Source organism: Dermacentor silvarum, chromosome 11, assembly GCF_013339745.2.
Source record: "Dermacentor silvarum isolate Dsil-2018 chromosome 11, BIME_Dsil_1.4, whole genome shotgun sequence".
NCBI lineage: Eukaryota > Metazoa > Arthropoda > Arachnida > Ixodida > Ixodidae > Dermacentor > Dermacentor silvarum.
In genome coordinates, this window is record NC_051164.1 from 82,982,342 (window position 1) to 83,001,150 (window position 18,809).

Genomic DNA, 18,809 nt, shown 5'->3' on the forward strand with positions numbered 1-18,809 from the left:
TCAGGTAGCCACCCATGACAACGGATACTACAGCCATCAAGGAAACAATTGTGTGTCGCAAAATCAATTCACTAAAATGGCCATAGCAGCCTGAAACACTAATGAGTAGTGTAATCACAGAGTATGATATTTTTGTTTGACAACAGCTGAAGACACAAATAAGCTCTTAATTTTGCAAAAGCATGTCATTTGCTTTGTGTTTCATTTGCGTGCATGAGTGTACTGCCAAATTGAGCCTAAACAGCGGCAACAGCAATCGTGTTGAGGACTTCATGCGTAATATAGGTGTGTGCTGTCCATGCTTGAAGAAGTAAATGCATTTTGAAACCAATAGCGTTCATTATTTTGGTGCAAAAGGTTCACGAGGATTACGCACAGCTGGCAAAACTGGACTTAAATGGCCTACGTCCGTACAAGTGCTGCATTTTGTCACGATAAAAAGAAATAACTGCAACCTTGCACCCCCAACCCCACCCTCCTTAACTCCCAGTATCAAATATGTTTCCACCACTTCAATATAGGCATCTTGTGAAGAATATGCCATGAATTCTGATGGTATCTTTTGCACCAGATAATTTTTTAATAAGCTGAGCCTCGCATGAATTCGCCAGTGTGATAGAATTACCACACACACAGGATGCACCAACTTTGTTAATACACAGTGGATGTGTGTCAACTGCTGCAGAGACGTCCATGACTCTTGAGCTACATATATGCATTGATATTACTCATTGCATGAGTAGAGCAACCTAGTGTTACCAAGTTTGAAGATGTTTGCTAACTCCAGACTGAGTAAAAAAATTATGCTGATCCAAAACTCGCGTTGGAATCTATATGAAGCAAAGCTGTCACGAAGCATTTAATTAAAAGCTATACAACTAAATGTGGTGTGTGCAATTGTCAAATGTTTTTTTCATTTTATTCAATGTTTGTGCACTGCAGTTCATGACTTTAATGTCCTGCAATGTGTACATTTATGCCCCAAACACTTTTCGCAATTTATGTTGAAATGCAAATGCCAGTGCACTGTGAGATGTCGATGCAGCGATGTCACGAACAGTGGCATAATCACAAATTGTTTTCGAGGGGGGGGCGGGGTCACACGCTGCATATTGCCGAGAAATTTCAGTGGGTGCACGTGCCTGGTGTGCTACCCCCTGGCTATGCCACTGGTCGCGAATATGAAGCTAGGCGATATTTGATCCATGTTGTTGGAAGAATGGCAAGGAGAGATGTATGCAGAGAGAAGAACATATACGTAATTATACCCCTTGTGTCACAATACAGATATGCAGATACATTTAAGGCTTCTCTACCCTTTGTGTTACACTGGCATCTACCCATTCTAGGGAATTGGCTGGAAATGGGCACTGATGCAGTCGCCCAATAGGGAGGGGTAGGTCAAATATAAAAAATTTCGAGAAAGCTGTTGAATATTATATATTATTCCATTATGAGGTCTGTGTGCGTTAGATATACCTAGCTATGAGGTGACATTAAATATGTATGTTTTATGTGGGTCGCATTATTGTTTAATTGTGAACAACAGAATCATGCTCCCTGGCATTACTTTGTAGGTCGATATGCAGTGCTTTTATAGACCGGCTTGCCGTGGCTTATGTCTGGTATGCATATGCTTATACTACATACTAATCCAGAAGTATATGCGGTGAGATAGTGACCGCGAAACAGAAGGACGTGAAACCTTGGTGGGCTTGGCAAAGGAAGCTTTGCTACTAATTCTGAGAATGTAACAATGTCACGTTGCAGTATCACTTAGCTTATTAAAGCTATACATATGCAGCTTGCAACAATTTCAGCAGAATCTATTGACGTATTGATGCCAGTATACTGCATGCATGCGTACATATAGCGCATGTACACCCATGAGCAAAAGTATACGGACCAGGGATTCCGCGATAAAGCTGATTTTTTCAACTGCCTGTGAACGCAACTGGAAATTGAGGACTGCAGTCCAAACTTGGCATAGCGAACTTTCCAGTGTACTCACCAATTTCAGTTTATGCGTGTTAATTACGAAGAAATTCAGCTTTTTCGGCCACCCTGTGGTCCGTATACTTTTGCTCACGGGTGAACACACCTGGAATAGTTGCTCTAAATGGTGTTGTACTAGACACTCCACTAACAGTAGATGAGCGAGTGGCAATGACTGATTGATTGCCTCATTTTAACGTCCCAAAGGCTATGCAAATGTCCCAATGGAGCGCTCTGGATCATTTTTGACCACCTGGAGGCTTCATTTATCCTGCACCCATAGATTTGTACACGAGTGTTCTTGCAAACCGCATTCATCAAAATGTGGCCATGATAGCTCGGAATCAAACCTGGGGGCTTGTGCTCAGCAGCACAATTCCACTGATCCATTGCAGTGGGTGAAATAGCAAAGCTACTTGGTGCACTTTCTGAGCGCTGCATGAATAGGTACACTATACTGCAATGCAATATTGATATGCACTGTAGGAATGTAGGAGACACACATACACACAGTTCAGGTTCAGGTTCTAAATATTCAATTCCTAAATACATGACGTATTACTCTGATAATTCTGGAGCTTGTTTGGGTGCAAACCGTTAAGCACACAGAAGTTCAACCTGTCCATTAGAGACTGTTCAGTGAGTTCACTGTACACCACACTGCTCCCACAGTTTGCACAGTATTCCTACCTGCAAGCTTATTTTCTTTCACTTGGCTTGCTAAAACAAAATATACCACTGGTGTGCTGTCTACAGCTTGATTTGCTTGAAGTGGTCTTCATGAGTGCATGTACTCTTTTTCTCATCGGAATGGCTGGTGTGGTCATGATGTTTATGGATGCAGAGAGATTACTTGTGAGGCACAAGCCTCACAAGTATGTGAGTGTTGTCCTTTTTGATCACAAACAACAGTGCCATCCACCTTATTTGACAAGCTGGACAACTGTACATTCTTTGAAGGTAGAATTACTTAACCCTGGTCTTGACCTGTGTTGCATGAGGGGTTTTAAAGGCACTGCTATGTTTTAAGTGTCTGGACTGTGCAAATGTTGTTGCCAAACTATACGTGCAAGCCCACATAGAAACATAGCAATAAATCTCTTCACTCCTTATTTTTCGTTCTCCCTTCTTTACCATTTATTCCTAATTTGCTCCTCCATATCCCCTTCAGGTGCTGTGAGCACAATTGTGCACGCAAAGGTAGTGCATCAAAATCATAGGCCATGATTAAAATTATATTTAAAATATGCTGCAAACATCTTGAAGCACTTCTCATTGGACCTGTGCGGCACGTTTGAATAATAAGTGTGAAGTGTTTTTTTAAGATGAGCTGGAAGGTTGATGTTTGCCCTTCCAGTGTCAGCTTGCCTTCATGTAGTCAGTTCACTTCCTTCATTGTTTTCAAAATCTTTTACATTAGGCATATATTTCAAGTGTCTGGATCTAAGGTGCTTTCCAAGTATATCCTAGAGATGAAATTGTTTATATTCTATTTGACCTTCCTATAGAGAGTTCTCGCACCGACTCCACATTCTGCAAATTTGAGAAAACTCATCGAAGAATTTAAAATTGTTAATTCATTCTGAAGCAGCACCGGCGGTGCGCTACTGAGATACAATAGTCACATAGTTTCACTTCAATACAACTCTGAAGCATAACAGTATTTTTAGAATAGTATAGCCTTTTTTTTTTGTGTGCCTTTTGTGGGCCTCTGAGGCAGTGTGTCCTTTTGCCAGCTGCGAGTCACAGCATGCTATCGCTGTGGCACCAGATTTGAATCGGCAGACGGTTCGCACTTGAAAATGCGCGTAGGAAATCTATGCAGAATCGGTTTCCGGCACACACCAATTGCGGGACACGTCAATAGGCAAATAGGTACGTCCTGATTACACTACAAGGCTTTTGATATACCCCATCAATGCAATTCTTCTTCCTCTGTGTGTTAGTTATTGGTTTTCATGATGAACTTTTTTACTGTCGAAAACTTGCGAGACATTGACAACGCATACATTACATATGCAAGTGTGTCACTATGTCTCAACAGAATACTGCAGTGCCAATTAGTATGGCGGTGCACCCGCATGTGCGAGAATATGTGACCAGCTAGGTGAAAGTTTAGAACTAAGGGTGTGAGAGAATGCTGATGGGCGTAGGTGTTCTGTGGCTGATGCGCCTGCAGGCACACGTGTTGATACAACGGTCACTGTGGACTACATGTGATTTGCCGCGAGACGGCGAAATCATGTAAGTACGTTAACTTGGTTTTTTCGAGAGGATTTGCCGCGAAGCGTAAAGAATAAAAGAAATTTAAAGAAAAGCTTCCAACTCGGCATCGTGCAATAGCTGTAGCACTGCTATCTCATTGTCCATCACCCAACGCATCGAAAGCAGATGGTGTCGATCATCTGACGTTGTCACAGGGGACGAGCACTTTGGGCACGTTCCGTGGTCGACTTTTGTTGATCCCTAAGCAAAGGCTACCGATGGTGCAAGGGTAACTCCAGCCCAAATTGGCCTCCGACGAGATACTTCTTGCGTCCGGGTGAGGTTACGGGCAAGAAAGCAGGCAAACGGGCGAATGAAGGCGCACGTGTCTCGTCAGAGGCTATAGATTTTAGTGCTTGGAGAGGAGTGGGGGGATCCGAAGGAAGCGATATATGTGTCTGGTATAGGTGTGTCGGCAAGGTGTATGGGCAGGCGATATGCCATGTTGTTGAAACGGTTCCAACCATGTCCCTGTACTCATTGCACCCCAATACTAAGGTGCGAGGAATTGCGGCCTTTATGAACCCCGTGTTCAGTTCACGGCTTCTTTGCCCTCGCTGTCGCGCTACTGAATCCATCTCGCCCATCATTCTATTCTTTTGCAAAGGTGAGCAAGCGACAAGCATTGAAGGAAACTGGCGTCGGTCTCTTTAGAACTGACAACACGAATTCCGTACAATGCCCTCCCAAGCACTGTGTGTGCAATTGCAGATGTCAAGATAATGCACAAAAGTACTCGTGAATATAATTATATCTAAAACCTGTCATGGACATTTTCAAACACTTCCTTTCTTACAGTGCTGCAAGTTTATATAATATGGCAATAGTGTTTTGGCACACGAGTTGGAAGGTAGATGGATGCATGTTTCCATTAAGGCGTCAGCATGTCATCTGGCCGGTTTTGCTTCTTTCATTGTTTTTCACAATGTTTTAGATCAGGCATATTGCTCAAGCGGCTCAATATGTGCCTTCCAAGCATAGCTGACGTTCGTGTGGAGAGGTCTCCCCAGCATTCGTGTTTGTAAACTTAGCAAAACTCATCGAAGAATCTAAACTTTTAAAATGTTCTGCAGCAGTACACTTTTGATGATGTTGAAGATGGAAGAAATGTGGCGATGCATAATTTTCAATTGAAAGAATCGGCACCTGAAGGGGATAGCATGGCTTCAGTACAGTTGAGTCCATGTGGTTCGTGCAGTAAATTTAGATCAAAATACGGCAACACAATTTTTTTTTCTATATCTGTTTCCCCGCTTGAACAGAACTGCCACCCCAGAACAAGCGGAGCTGGTCTAAATAGATGAATAAAATATTCAGGAATCGCATTATATTACTCTTCCGAGTGCAAATTATATACTCTACTATAGCACTTACCTGTGCTGTCTGTGCAACCCTAAACAATAGTACGCGTCACACAGCTCTAGTGGTTTCAAATGGCCTCAGTGGCCATTTGAAACCACCACGACTGTGCACCAATTAGCTGGATTGTCTTCGCATACTGCGATAATTTGCCATTCAGCGACATGGTCGAAAGAGAGGGCAATGGCCTCCATCTTTCGGAAGAAGGAAAGATGCAAATATCATGTAACCAAAAGGCGGTTTATTCAAACACCACAAGAAAGGGACAATACATTGAATATAATGATAACCAGTTGTTCATTAAATGCATCACAGAGTTATCACAGAAAATTGTGTTCACTCAAACACCAGATGAAAGGAACGATGAAATGACTAGGTATGTACAAGGTATTTACAAGTCCACTAGCTAACTTCTGTTCTTGATTCAGTCCACTTCCTCAACAGTCGGCCCAGCATGGTGTGCTGCTGACCCGTGCTTTGGTCCTTGTGGTTGGTGCAGCTTGCTCATGATTGGCATGCAAGCCTGTTGAAGCTCCTTGAGGCGATGCTCATACTCCTCCTTTTCAGCCAGGCTGTTGCCATCGATCCAGGAGATGGCCTGGCGGCACTTGGACAGCACAGAGTCCTTCTCCGCCGATGGCAGCTTGTCGCCAGCTTCTTCGACAGCCTGCTTGACCCCATAGACGTAAGACTCTAGTGAGTTCCTGGCAGCCACTCTCTCGCGCTGTGCCTCATCTTCCTGCTTGAACTTTTCGGCCTCGGCAAGCATGCGTTCAATATCTTCCTTGGAGAGTCGACCCTTGTCATTGGTGATGCGGATGCTCTCCTGCTTGCCAGTGCTCTTGTCTCGGGCCGAGACCTGCAGGATGCCATTGGCGTCCATGTCGAAGGTGACTTCGATCTGCGGAACTCCTCTAGGTGCTGGTGGAATGCCATTCAAGTTAAAAGTTCCCAGCAGGTGGTTGTCTTTCGTCAGGGCACGTTCACCTTCGTAAACTTGGATGGTGACCGCAGGTTGATTGTCCGAATACGTGGTGAATGTCTGCGACGTCTTGCACGGAATGCGGGAGTTGCGCTCCACGATGCGGGTCATGACCCCACCCGCTGTTTCGATGCCCAACGACAGCGGCGCCACGTCAACCAGCAGCACGTCGCGGATGGAGTCGCTCGAGTCGCCGCTGAGAACGGCTGCCTGCACCGCGGCACCGTATGCCACTGCTTCGTCCGGGTTGATGCCCATGGAGAGTTCCTTGCCGTTGAAAAAGTCCTTGAGCAGCTTCTGCACCTTGGGGATTCGAGTAGAGCCGCCGACGAGCACGACGTCGTGGATCTGCGACTTGTCCATCTTGGCGTCGCGAAGCGCTCGCTCCACGGGTTCGAGTGTGCTGCGGAACAGGTCCATGCAAAGCTCCTCGAACCTGGCGCGGGTGATCTTGCTGTAGAAGTCGACGCCTTCGAAGAGCGCGTCGATCTCGATGCTCGCTTCGGCGGAACTTGACAGCGTCCTCTTGGCGCGCTCGCAAGCGGTGCGCAGTCTTCGAAGAGCTCGAGGGTTCACCCTGAGGTCCTTGCGGTGCTTCCGCTTGAATTCCTGCACGAAGTGCTCCACCATCCGGTTGTCGAAATCTTCACCTCCCAGGTGCGTGTCACCTGCCGTGGAGCGGACTTCGAACATGGAGCCCTCGTCGATGGTCAGCACAGAAACGTCGAAGGTGCCGCCACCCAGATCGAAGATGAGGACGTTCTTCTCTCCACGCAAGTTCTTATCGAGGCCATAGGCTAGCGCAGCTGCCGTGGGTTCATTGATGATACGCAGCACGTTGAGACCAGCGATAGCGCCAGCGTCTTTCGTGGCCTGCCTCTGTGAATCATTGAAGTAAGCTGGCACCGTGATGACGGCGTCGCTCACCTTCTTTCCCAAATACGCCTCGGCAGTCTCCTTCATCTTGGTCAAAACCATGGCGCTGATCTCCTCCGGGTTGAAACGCTTGCGCTCGCCCTTGAACTCGACGCTGATCTTCGGCTTGCCTCCATCGTTCTCCACCTTGAAGGGCCAGTGCCGGATATCGTCTTGGATCTTGGGGTCGTCGTAACGACGCCCGATCAGTCTCTTGGCATCGAACACCGTGTTCTCGGGGTTCATGGCCGTCTGTGCCTTGGCTGCATCGCCGATCAGCCGCTCCGTGTCCGTGAAGGCAACGTAGCTCGGCGTCGTGCGATTGCCTTGATCGTTGGCGATGATCTCGACGCGGCCGTGTTGGAAGACGCCCACGCAGGAATACGTGGTGCCCAGGTCGATCCCGATGGCTGGGACGTCTGACTGCATGCGGCTAGGCATGATGAGTGCGTTGTGTAAGTTGCGTTCTGATTCAGAACAGTTGCTCTCGTGATTCAAGTCACAAGTCTGACGAGAGCTCCATCGGCGCGCGATTTATACCGTTCGCGCGCTTTTCTAGAAACTCCCAGAAGCTTCGCGAGCCACTTCAACCAATCGGAGCAACGTTTGTTGGTGACGTCAGGCCAGCCGCTCTGCGATTGGTCGGCCGCACGTGGAAACTTCGAGAAAGCTCTCGCGTCGTCTGCTGCTCCTTGCGAAACAAAACAGAAAAAGCAGTTATTTGCGATATTGCATAACAAAATCAGTTTATAACTGCTCAGTATAACCTGATAGGAATTTTTTTTAGCCTGTTTCATGTTCAACACTCGAAGCAGGGAACATTTTTTGAGACGAATGATCGGCGATATGAAAAACTGAAGCAGACGACAGGAGCCTGTTCCGAGGCGAATAGCAAACATAGCAAGAATTGCAAAATCGAAGAAGCACTATATATTTGAATACGGCTCGTTGCCATGTGGTTAGGTCATTAATGCCGTCGAGGACGGGTTTCATTTCCAAGTTTTATTTTCAGTGTGTTTTGTTGAAAGCAGTTCAAAGCTACGTACGCTCAGTTACCAGCTCGCCGAAGGCGATCGGGATGATGCGAGAATATTCGAGAACCTACGCGATCGTTTAGAGGTGGGAGAGAGGCTGTAAAAGGCGGTGACGACAAGTGACGTAAGTATCCTCCTCTCTGCCATTCTCGAAATTTCGCGTTCTTTCCGTTGCGACGCTACCGCGCGTATAAATAGCAGCGTCGTCTGCTCGACTTCAGATTCAGATCAGCTCTGACGTTCGGTCAAGTTGTGAGTCGAACTTGTGTTCGCATCGATTAAGCCAGTGAATTTCTACGAGGTTATTGTTGCTGCAAAGTATTACATCATGGTGCGCTTGATGCTGTACCCGCTCTTCAGCGACGTGGAAGACCTGTTCTCTCCTCTCAATGTTCTGGACCAGCTGAGCGACGCGATGCGGTCCGCTGTGCGTCAGGCGGACAAGAAAACGAAGCCGACGACTTCGGATCGCAGTTGCCTGTGTCTCCGTGGCTCCGCGAACTCCGGCAGCCCTCGAAAGCGTGGGCTGAGCCTCGGTGAAGAAGACACGTCGCGAAGCGATTCACCGGACGACTCCAAGTTCGTCGTGAACTGCAACGTCCGCGGCTACAAGCCTGAGGAGATCTCCGTCAAGGCGGTCGACGACTGGATCGAGGTGAGCGCGAAGCACGAGGAAGAGAGCGAGGACGGCTACGTGAAGCGCCAGTTTACCCGGCGGTTCACCCTGCCCGAAGGAGTCAAAGCCGAGACGGTCACCTGCGCCCTGTCGTCGTCCGGCGTGCTGGCCATCGAAGCGCCCAAGCCGGAGCCTCCCAGCAAGAAGCCGAGGACGATTCCGATCGCAGTCGAGTCGTCGAAGCCGATCGCGGCGGCGGATCAGAAGGAGGCTGAAAAACCGGAAGAAGGCACCGCCGAAGCTGCACCGGCATCGTGAAGAGAACATTCCTGCATTTTGTATATTGTTGCCATCCTTAGGATCATGTCTTTCTGTTCGCAAAGTGCGTCCAATACATTCTGCAACTTCACCCTCACGTATATTGCAAAGTAAAATAAACGGGTATTTTATCCCAAATTGAGCTAGCGGCGTATTGTTGTTTATTCCGGTGCCTGACTATGGTGGAAAGGCTCCTACGCCCTAATTAATGGCTATAGGCCCTCACCCAGCTGAAAAAATTTGTGGAGTGAATAATTTGAGAAAAGATCAATTTTCTTGTAGCGAATTGCATCGTCTCAATTTCAAACTGTTGGCTCAAATACGGGCCCAGTGATCATTTTTAAAGATCGTCTGTGGCAGATAGCATAATTTTCGTCCTTGAGCTGGATTATTCCAAGAGGCAGACATTACTAGCACGATAAATCGAAACACATATCCAACTGATTAAGTGAAATTCACTCATTAATTTCTGAATTAGTTATTTTGCAGCAAATATCGCAATTTACGAACTGTAGCTGGTGAGTTTGCAAGACGTCTCCACTTGAAACGAATCTCCAACACCAGTGTGGGATGAAATACCTATAGATGTTCCAGTTACCTTTGTGGTCACATTCTATGATCAATAAGGAGATATGCAATCATGCAAAATAATATTGTTTTTTGTCGCATGTTCAGAGGCATGAAGTAGAATGCAAAGTAATATATTTGACATAGGCCCTTGTTTAACTGTCTACTTTTAGAAACTTCATTGATATGATGGTGACTTGCTTACTTCGCAAGTGATGGCCAAGCATGTGAGTAGCAAATTTTTTAAATTTTTTATACTGCAGGCTATCAAGAGGCCCTAGCAGGAGTGGATGTAGATACATTCAAGTAATACAAGTATACGCGTACATAGAATACAGATGGATCAATACAATTACACCAAGTACTATAACAACAATAAAAACAAAATAAGGTAGAAAGATTGATAACAAAAACAATCTAAACAGGGTATGTTTACACACCTATAAGCTCTACAATAAAGGACCCAATTGTTAGGTTAGGTTATACACTCAGGGTAGTAAAAAGGTACCAAATACTGTACCAAAAACAAGGCAACAACATCCCAATAACAAATGAGCACATAAAGGAACAAGGTACCAACAAAGCAGAAAAAAAACACTATGTCCTATGTAACCATTTGCTCAATTATCTCGATGCTGTGTAACCACGCCGATGGAAGAACGAACGTTCTACTCATTTACCCTGCGTGGAAAAAAAAGAAAATTTGAACGCATTAGTTCTGGCACTGAAAGGGGCAAGGAACAAAGCGTGGCAATGCCTTGTTTCTCGGGTGAAGAGGGGGGATATGTAATCATCTGGATTTAAAGCTAGTTTCCTGTGCTTCAGCTGAAAAGAAACTTTAATCTCTGAATTTTGCGCCGAAGCTGCAACGTTTGAATGCCATGTTGACACATTACGGTGGTCGGGGAGTCTGTTAGTTGATACTTTGAATAAATAAACCGGATAGCTTTCCGCTGGATCCTCTCGAGTGCATCGATGTTAAGCTTAGTGTGCGGATCCCAAACAATATCTGCATATTCAAGCTTCGGTCGAATAAGGAAGAATGTGCTAACTGTTTTGCCTCGACCGGTGCTTGTTTTAATTCTGAGGAAACAGAGTTTCTGGAAAGCGGACGCGCAAACGTTTGATATGTGTGAATTCCATTTCAATGTGTTTGTTATAGTTATAGTTATTATATTATATTAGTGTAATTACTACAGGATAATTATAACCACTGAAAATTTCCAGATTGATACCTTATATATCCCCTTCAGTACCAATTAATCCTATTCATTCAAAATTTAAGTTCCACTACATTCCTCGTACCTTCAGAATCACAAAAACCGTACAGCTTCAGAATGAATTACGAATTTTCAATTCCTAATTCAAATTCCTAATTCAAGTTTACAGAATGTGGAGTCGGTGAGAGAACTTTCTATAGGAAGGTCAAATAGAATATAAACAATTTTGTGTCTAGGATACTTGGAAAGCACCTTAGATCCAGGCACTTGAAATATATGCCTAATGTAAAAGATTTTGAAAACAATGAAGGAAGTGAACTTACTACATGAAGGCAAGCTGACACTGGAAGGGCAAACATCAACCTTCCAGCTCATCTTACCAAAACACTTCACACATATTATTATTCAAACGTGCAGCACAGGTCCAATGAGAAGTGCTTCAAGATGTTTGCAACATATTTTAAATATAATTTTAATCATGGCCTTTGATTTTGATGCACTACCTTTGCGTGCACAAATGTGCTCACAGTACCTGAAAAGGATATGGAGGAGAAAATTAGGAATAAATGGTAAAGAAGGGAAAACAAAAAATAAGGAGCGAAGAGATTTATTGCTATGTTTCTATGTGGGCTTGCACATATAGTTTGGCAACAACATTTGCACAGTCCAGACACTTAAAACACAGCAGTGCCTTTAAAACCCCTCATGCAACACAGGTCAAGACCAGGGTTAAGTAATTCTACCTTCAAAGAATGTACAGTTGTCCAGCTTGTCAAATAAGGTGGATGGCACTGTTGTTTGTGATCAAAAAGGACAACACTCACATACTCGTGAGGCTTGTGCCTCACAAGTAATCTCTCTGCATCCACAAACATCATGACCACACCAGCCATTCCGATGACAAAAAGAGTACATGCACTACTCATGAAGACCACTTCAAGCAAATCAAGCTGTAGAGAGCACACCAGTGGCATATTTTGTTTTAGCAAGCCAAGTGAAAGAAAATAAGCTTTCAGGTAGGAATACTGTGCAAACTGTGGGAGAAGTGTGGTGTACAGTGAACTCACTGAACAGTCTCTAATGGACAGGTTGAACTTCTGTGCGCTTAAGGGTTTGCACCCAAACAAGCTCCAGAATTATCAGAGTAATACGTCAGGTATTTAGGAATTGAATATTTAGAACCTGAAACGGAATTGTGTATGTGTGTGTGCGTCTCCTACATTCCTACAGTGCATATCAAGATTGCATCGCAGTATACTAGTGTACTTATTCGTCCAGCGCTCAGAAAGTGCACCACGTAGCGTTGCTATTTCACCCACTGCAATGGATCAGTGGAATTGTGCTGCTGAGCATAATCCTCAGGTTTGATTCCGAGCTATCATGGCCACATTTTGATGAATGCGGTTTGCAAGAACGCTCGTGTACGAATCTATGGGTGCAAGATAAATGAAGCCTCCAGGTGGTCAAAAATAATCCGGAGCGCTCCATTGGGGCATTTGCATAGCCTTTGGGACGTTAAAATGAGGCAATCAATCAGTCATTGCCACTCACTCATCTACTGTTAGTGGAGTATCTAGTACAACGCCATTTAGAGCAACTAATCCAGGTGTGTATACCCGTGAGCAAAAGTATACGGACCACAGGGTCGCCGAAAAAGCTGAATTTCTTCGTAATTAACACGCATAAACTGAAATTGGTGAGTACACTGGAAAGTTCGCAATGCCAAGTTTGGACTGCAGTCCTCAATTTCCAGTTGCATTCACAGGCAGTTGAAAAAATCAGCTTTATCGCGGAATCCCTGGTCCGTATACTTTTGCTCATGGGTGTACATGCGCCATATGTACGCATGCATGCAGTATACTGGCATCAATACGTCAATAGATTCTGTTAAAATTGTTGCAAGCTGCATATGTATAGCTTTAATAAGCTAAGTGATACTGCAACGTGACATTGTTACATTCTCAGAATCAGTAGCGAAGCTTCCTTTGCCAAGCCCACCAAGGTTTCACGTCCTTCTGTTTCTCGGTCACTATCTCACAACATATACTTGTGGATTAGTATGTAGTATAAGCATTAGTATACCAGACATAAGCCACGGCAAGCCGGTCTATAAAAGCACTGCATATTGACCTACAAAGTAATGCTAGGGAACATGATTGTGTTGTTCACAATTAAACAATAAATCGACCCACATAAAACATACATATTTAATGTCACCTCATAGCTAGGTATATCTAACGCACACAGACCTCATAATGGAACAATATATAACATTCAACAGCTTTCTCGAAATTTTTTATATTTGACCTACCCCTCCCTGTTGGGCCACTGCATCTGTGCCCATTTCCGGCCAATTCCCTAGAATGGGTAGATGCCAGTGTGACACAAAGGGTAGAAAAGCCTTAAATGTACGTGCATATCTGTATTGTGACACAAGGGGTATAATTACGTATATGTTCTTCTCTCGGCATACATCTCTCCTTGCCATTTTTCCATCAACATGGATCAAACATCACCTAGCTTCATACTCGAGACCAGTGGCATAGCCAGGGGGTAGCGCACCAGGCACGCGCACCCACTGAAATTTCTCTGGTAATATGCAGCGTGCCCCCCTCTGCCTACCACCACTTCTCGAAAACAATTTGTGATTATGCCACTGTTCGTGACATCGCTGCATCGACATATCACAGTGCTCATCTACCTGCACTGGCATTTGCATTTCAACATAAATTATGAAAGGTGTATGAGGCCTAAACATATACATTGCATGACATTAAAGTCGAGAAGTGCGCAGTGCACAAATATGGAATAAAATGAAAACAAATTGGCAATTGCACACACCACATTTAGTTGTAGAGCTTTTAATTAAACGCTTCATCACACCTTTGCTTCACATAGATTCCAATGCGAGTTTTGGATCAGCATAATTTTTTTACTCAGTCTGGTGCTAGCAAACTTCTTTAAACCTGGTAACACTTGGTTGCTCTACTCATGCAATGAGCAATATCAATGCATATATGTATACAGCTCAAGAGTCATGGACTTCTCTGCAGCAGTTGACACACATCCACTTTGTATTGACAAAGTTGGTGCATCCTGTCTGTGTGGTATTTCTATCACACTGGCGAATTCCTGGTAGTGTAAAACCTTATTAAAAAATGAGCTGGTTCAAAAGATACCTTCAGAATGCATAGCATACTCTTCACAAGATGCCTATATTGAAGTAGTGGAAACAAATTTGACACTGGGCGGCTAACGAGGAGCAGGGGTTTAGTTGGCATTGTAAGGGCCACACTTGGCATTGTAAGGGCCACACTTGTTTCTCTTTATCTTGATAAAATTCAGCCCTTGTACAGAGGTGGGCTGTTTCAGTCCCGTTTTGCCAGCTGTGCGTAGTCCTTGTGATCCTTTTGTGCCAAAATAATGAATGCTATTGGTTTCAAAATGAATTTATTTCATCACGCATGGACACCACACACCTATATTATGCATGTAGTCCTCAACACGATTGCTGTCGCCGCTGTTTGACATGCTTTTGCAAAATTAAGAGCTTATTTATGTCTTCAGCTGTTGTCAACACAAAAATATCATACTCTGTGATTACACTACTCATTAATGTTTCAGGCTGCTATGGCACTTTAGTGAATTGATTTTGTGACACACAATTGCTTCCTTGATGGCTGTAGTATCCCTTGTCATGGGTGGCTACCTGAAGAACAGTCACCAATTTGAATGCAACTTAACAGAACTTCACTCTATTAATCCCCTACGATACTACTTTGCCTTTCAAAGTGACTCTCAACTTGTACTTTTTCAGTGTACGGAGAGTTTTATTGATGCGAAAGCATCAAATGGCTCGGTGAGCAATAAACCTGGCGTCCGGCATCTGTAGCAGCAAAATAGGGCCTCAACTCTCATTGGCTGTGTCGCAACGTCACGAGCGTGCCTCGAAGGAGCAGGGTGGGTGAAAGGGAACACCTTCTGCCACAGTAGTGCGCAAGGTGTTGCATTAGGGGAGAAGGATCGCCATTACACCAAATCGCCCTCGCTCTCAGAAGCCTGTTACCCGCACATTCCTTGTCTGCGTAAGCTCTTGCTTATATTATGGTGCTTATATTGGAGATAAACATTTTAGGTTTACTTCATTATATCTGTGTTCAATATATTGAAGTTTGATTGTATGAGGATCAGGAAAAGTTGCTTAAAATGGTGTCACACGTACCAGATGCTGTAGTTAATTATTGTGTCACATTGACATTGATTCGCAAATTTTAATGTTCCAAAGCAATGCTGGAGCTATGTGGCACCATAGGAGAGTGTGTAAAATAATTTTGACCACCTGGACATTCTTTATTATGTACCAAAAGCTTTACACACAAACTCTTTTTGACTCCGCCTCCATCAGAATGCAGCCATGATGGCTTCGTATCAAAACAGACCTTTTGTTCTCCAGAAGAACCCGTAACTACTGTGCATCGCAGCTGGTGTATTAACAATGCTATACACTGCACTTTCTGAGTGTCAAATGAGTACCCATTCTCGTTAGTGCGAAAGAAAGTTTACTGACGGGTGCGAACAGAACTGATGTGTTCTGGCGGCGACGTGGCATCTGTGGCGAAAAGGAAACAACAGTCAGTGGTCTTCAGAAGCCTTGACTTTCTCCGGCGGCTGCAAGTCATCGTGAGTGACGACCCAGTGAAGTCAATGTGGGCCATTATAAATGAGCTTCAAGTTGCAGAGTCGACTGTCAGGCTTGCTGTGCACGAGGACTTGAGGTACCGTTCTTATGTCATGAGGAGGGGGCAATTCATGTCCGATAAAACTCAGAAGAATTGTCTGCTCCGGTCCAAGCGCTTGCTAAGCAAGCTGAAGAGACCTGAGGAGCCTGGAATGCTCTGTTTTTTTTTTTCAGATGAAAAGAACTTTGACCAAGACCAAAACGTTACCTGCCGTAACTTTGCACATATGCTCGAGGTGCTTACAGTTATGCACACAAAATTTTCAGTCACCTGTGAAGGTGTTAGCCATCGTCAGCAACGAGGGTGACGTCATGCTGCTACACTTTTATTTTGCAGAAGGACTCCGCATTAATGCTGCCGCGTACGTGGAGGTGCTTGCCACCGTTGTAAAGCCCTGGATAGAGACTGTTTCGAAAGGAAGACCTTATGTCTTTCAGCAAGGCTATGCTCCCGCCCACACCGCCTGCGTCACCCAGGAGAGGCTGGCTGCCAATTTCTACAACCACGTCACTCCCATATTGTGGTTCTTCAGATTTAAATCCGCTCGACTACAATGTCTGGGGCGTTGTTGAGAGAGAGGCCAACAGCCACATAATTTACGACTCGCTGAAGGCCGCCATTGCTGACTCAATGGCCAACATCTCTAAGGACCAACTGATCCGTGCATGCAGCCCTTTACGAAGCCGAATTCAAGTGGTTATTGCTGTGGATGGCGGATTCATTGAGTAATTGTGGAAATAAACCGTAAGAGAAGTATTTCCCAATGTTTGGTGAAAATATGTCTATTATTGCTTGGGGATATCTCGCACACCCGTTAAATACACTTGCTCATGTGGAACAATTCAGGTCAATCAGGCAGGAAGGAATAAAACAAGAGTACAAATAACTACTTGGGATATATATAGATATATGCATTCATTTTACTTGCAATAATGTGACACTGAACGATGTCGTACAGCCAACCGCAAGTTTTTGCAGTTCCAAATCTGAAAAAAAGCTTAGCTTCTTTGCCACTTCAACATTTATTGCTCTGGAATTTGGCGAGAGAATTGATGGGAGGCTATAGCTAGTATACTGCAGCATGCAGTCACTACATATCTGCGTTTGACACTTCGAAAGAGCAATCGAGTGCTCGCTGCAGCTGATTCTGCCCTCCGCAAATTTTTGCAGCTGAGGGCCTATAAGCCCAGGCATAGGAGCCTGTCCGCAAGCAACCACTTTACGGTCAGGCACCGGAATAAACAACAATACGCCGCTAGCTCAATTTGGGATAAAATACCCGTTTATTTTACTTCGCAAGATACGTTATGGTGGAGTTGTGGAATGTACTGAACGCACTTTACGAACGGAAAGACATGATCCTAAGGATGACAACAATATACAAAACGCAGGAATGTTCTCTAGCTTCGATCACGACGCCGGTGCAGCTTCGGTGGTGCCTTCTTCCGGTTTTTCAGCCTGATCCTTATGATCGGCCGGCGCCGCGATCGGCTTCGACGACTCGACTGCGATCGGAATCGTCCTCGGCTTCTTGCTGGGAGGCTCCGGCTTGGGCGCTTCGATGGCCAGCACGCCGGACGACGACAGGGCGCAGGTGACGGTCTCGGCTTTCACTCCTTCGGGCAGGGTGAACCGCCGGGTGAACTGGCGCTTCACGTAGCCATCCTCGCTTTCTTCCTCGTGATTCGCGCTCACCTCGATGCAGTCGTCGACCGCCTTGACGGATATCTCTTCGGGATTGTAGCCGCGGACGTTGCAGTTGACAACGAACTTGGAGTCGTCTGGCGAGTCGCTTCGCGTGTCCTCTTCACCGAGGTTCAGTGCACGCTTCCGAGGGCTGCCGGAGCGCGCGGAGCCGTGGAGACAAAAGCAGCTCGAACTGCGATCCGAAGTCATCGGCTTCGTTTTCCTGTCCGCCTGACGCACAGCGGACCGCATCGCGTCGCTCAGCTGGTCCATAACATTGAGAGGAGAGAACAGGTCTTCCACGTCGCTGAAGAGCGGGTACAGCATCAGGCGCACCATGATGTAGTACTTTGGAGTGGCAACTTCGTAGAAATGCAGTGGTTTTTCAAACGAGAACTGGCACAAGCAAAGCGAACGGAAGTTCACAATGCGATCGAGCGTCACAGCTGATCTGAATCTGAAGTCGAAGCAGACGACTCCGCTATTTATACGCGCGGTGGCGTCGCAACGGAAAGAACGCGAAATTTCGAGAATGGCAGAGAGGAGGATACTTACGTCACTTGTCGTCACAGCCTCGCCTACGGCCTCTCTCCTACCTCTAAACGATCGCGTAGGTTCTCGAATGTTCTCGTATCATCCCGATCACTTCGGCGAGCTGGGAACTGAGCGTACGTAGCCATGTACGTAGCTTTGAACTCATTTCAAGAAAACGCACTGAAAATAAAACGTGACGTTGAAGCCTATTCTCGACGCCATTAATGACCAAACCCCATGGCAACTAGCCGTATTCAAATGTGTTTGCTATTCGCCTCGAAACAGGCTCCTGTCGTCTGCTTCAGTTTTTCGTATCGCCGATCATTCGTCTCAAAAAATGTTCCCTGCTTTGAGTTTTTTTACATGAAACAGCTAAAAAATTTCTATCGCGCTCTATTGAGCTGTTATCAACTCGTTCTCTTATTCAAAATCACAAATACCTAGTTTTTCTGTTTAGTATTGTTTTGCAAGGAGCAGCAGACGACGCGAGAGCTTTCTCGAAGCTTCTACGACGGGCCAACCAATCGCAGAACGGCTGGCCTGACGTCATTAACAAACGTTGCTCCGATTGGTTGAAGT

General features: G+C 45.3%; 3 protein-coding genes across 3 annotated transcripts; 1 reads left to right on the forward strand and 2 right to left on the reverse strand.

Moving 5' to 3' along the window:
* Positions 1–5,840: 5,840 nt before the first annotated feature.
* Positions 5,841–8,139, reverse strand: LOC119432903 (heat shock protein 68). Its single transcript, XM_037700057.2, has one exon. It carries the CDS (start codon positions 7,955–7,957, stop codon positions 6,044–6,046), a length of 1,914 nt encoding a protein of 637 aa, XP_037555985.1. The 5' UTR covers positions 7,958–8,139; the 3' UTR covers positions 5,841–6,043.
* Positions 8,140–8,770: 631 nt separating this feature from the next.
* LOC119432906 (alpha-crystallin A chain) lies at positions 8,771–9,614 on the forward strand. Its single transcript, XM_037700059.2, has one exon. The coding sequence runs from the start codon at positions 8,879–8,881 to the stop codon at positions 9,482–9,484; it is 606 nt and encodes a 201-aa protein (XP_037555987.1). The 5' UTR covers positions 8,771–8,878; the 3' UTR covers positions 9,485–9,614.
* A 7,658-nt stretch (positions 9,615–17,272) lies between these two features.
* On the reverse strand, positions 17,273–18,159 carry LOC119432905 (alpha-crystallin A chain). Its single transcript, XM_037700058.2, has one exon. It carries the CDS (start codon positions 18,033–18,035, stop codon positions 17,421–17,423), a length of 615 nt encoding a protein of 204 aa, XP_037555986.1. The 5' UTR covers positions 18,036–18,159; the 3' UTR covers positions 17,273–17,420.
* Between the last annotated feature and the right edge of the window lie 650 nt (positions 18,160–18,809).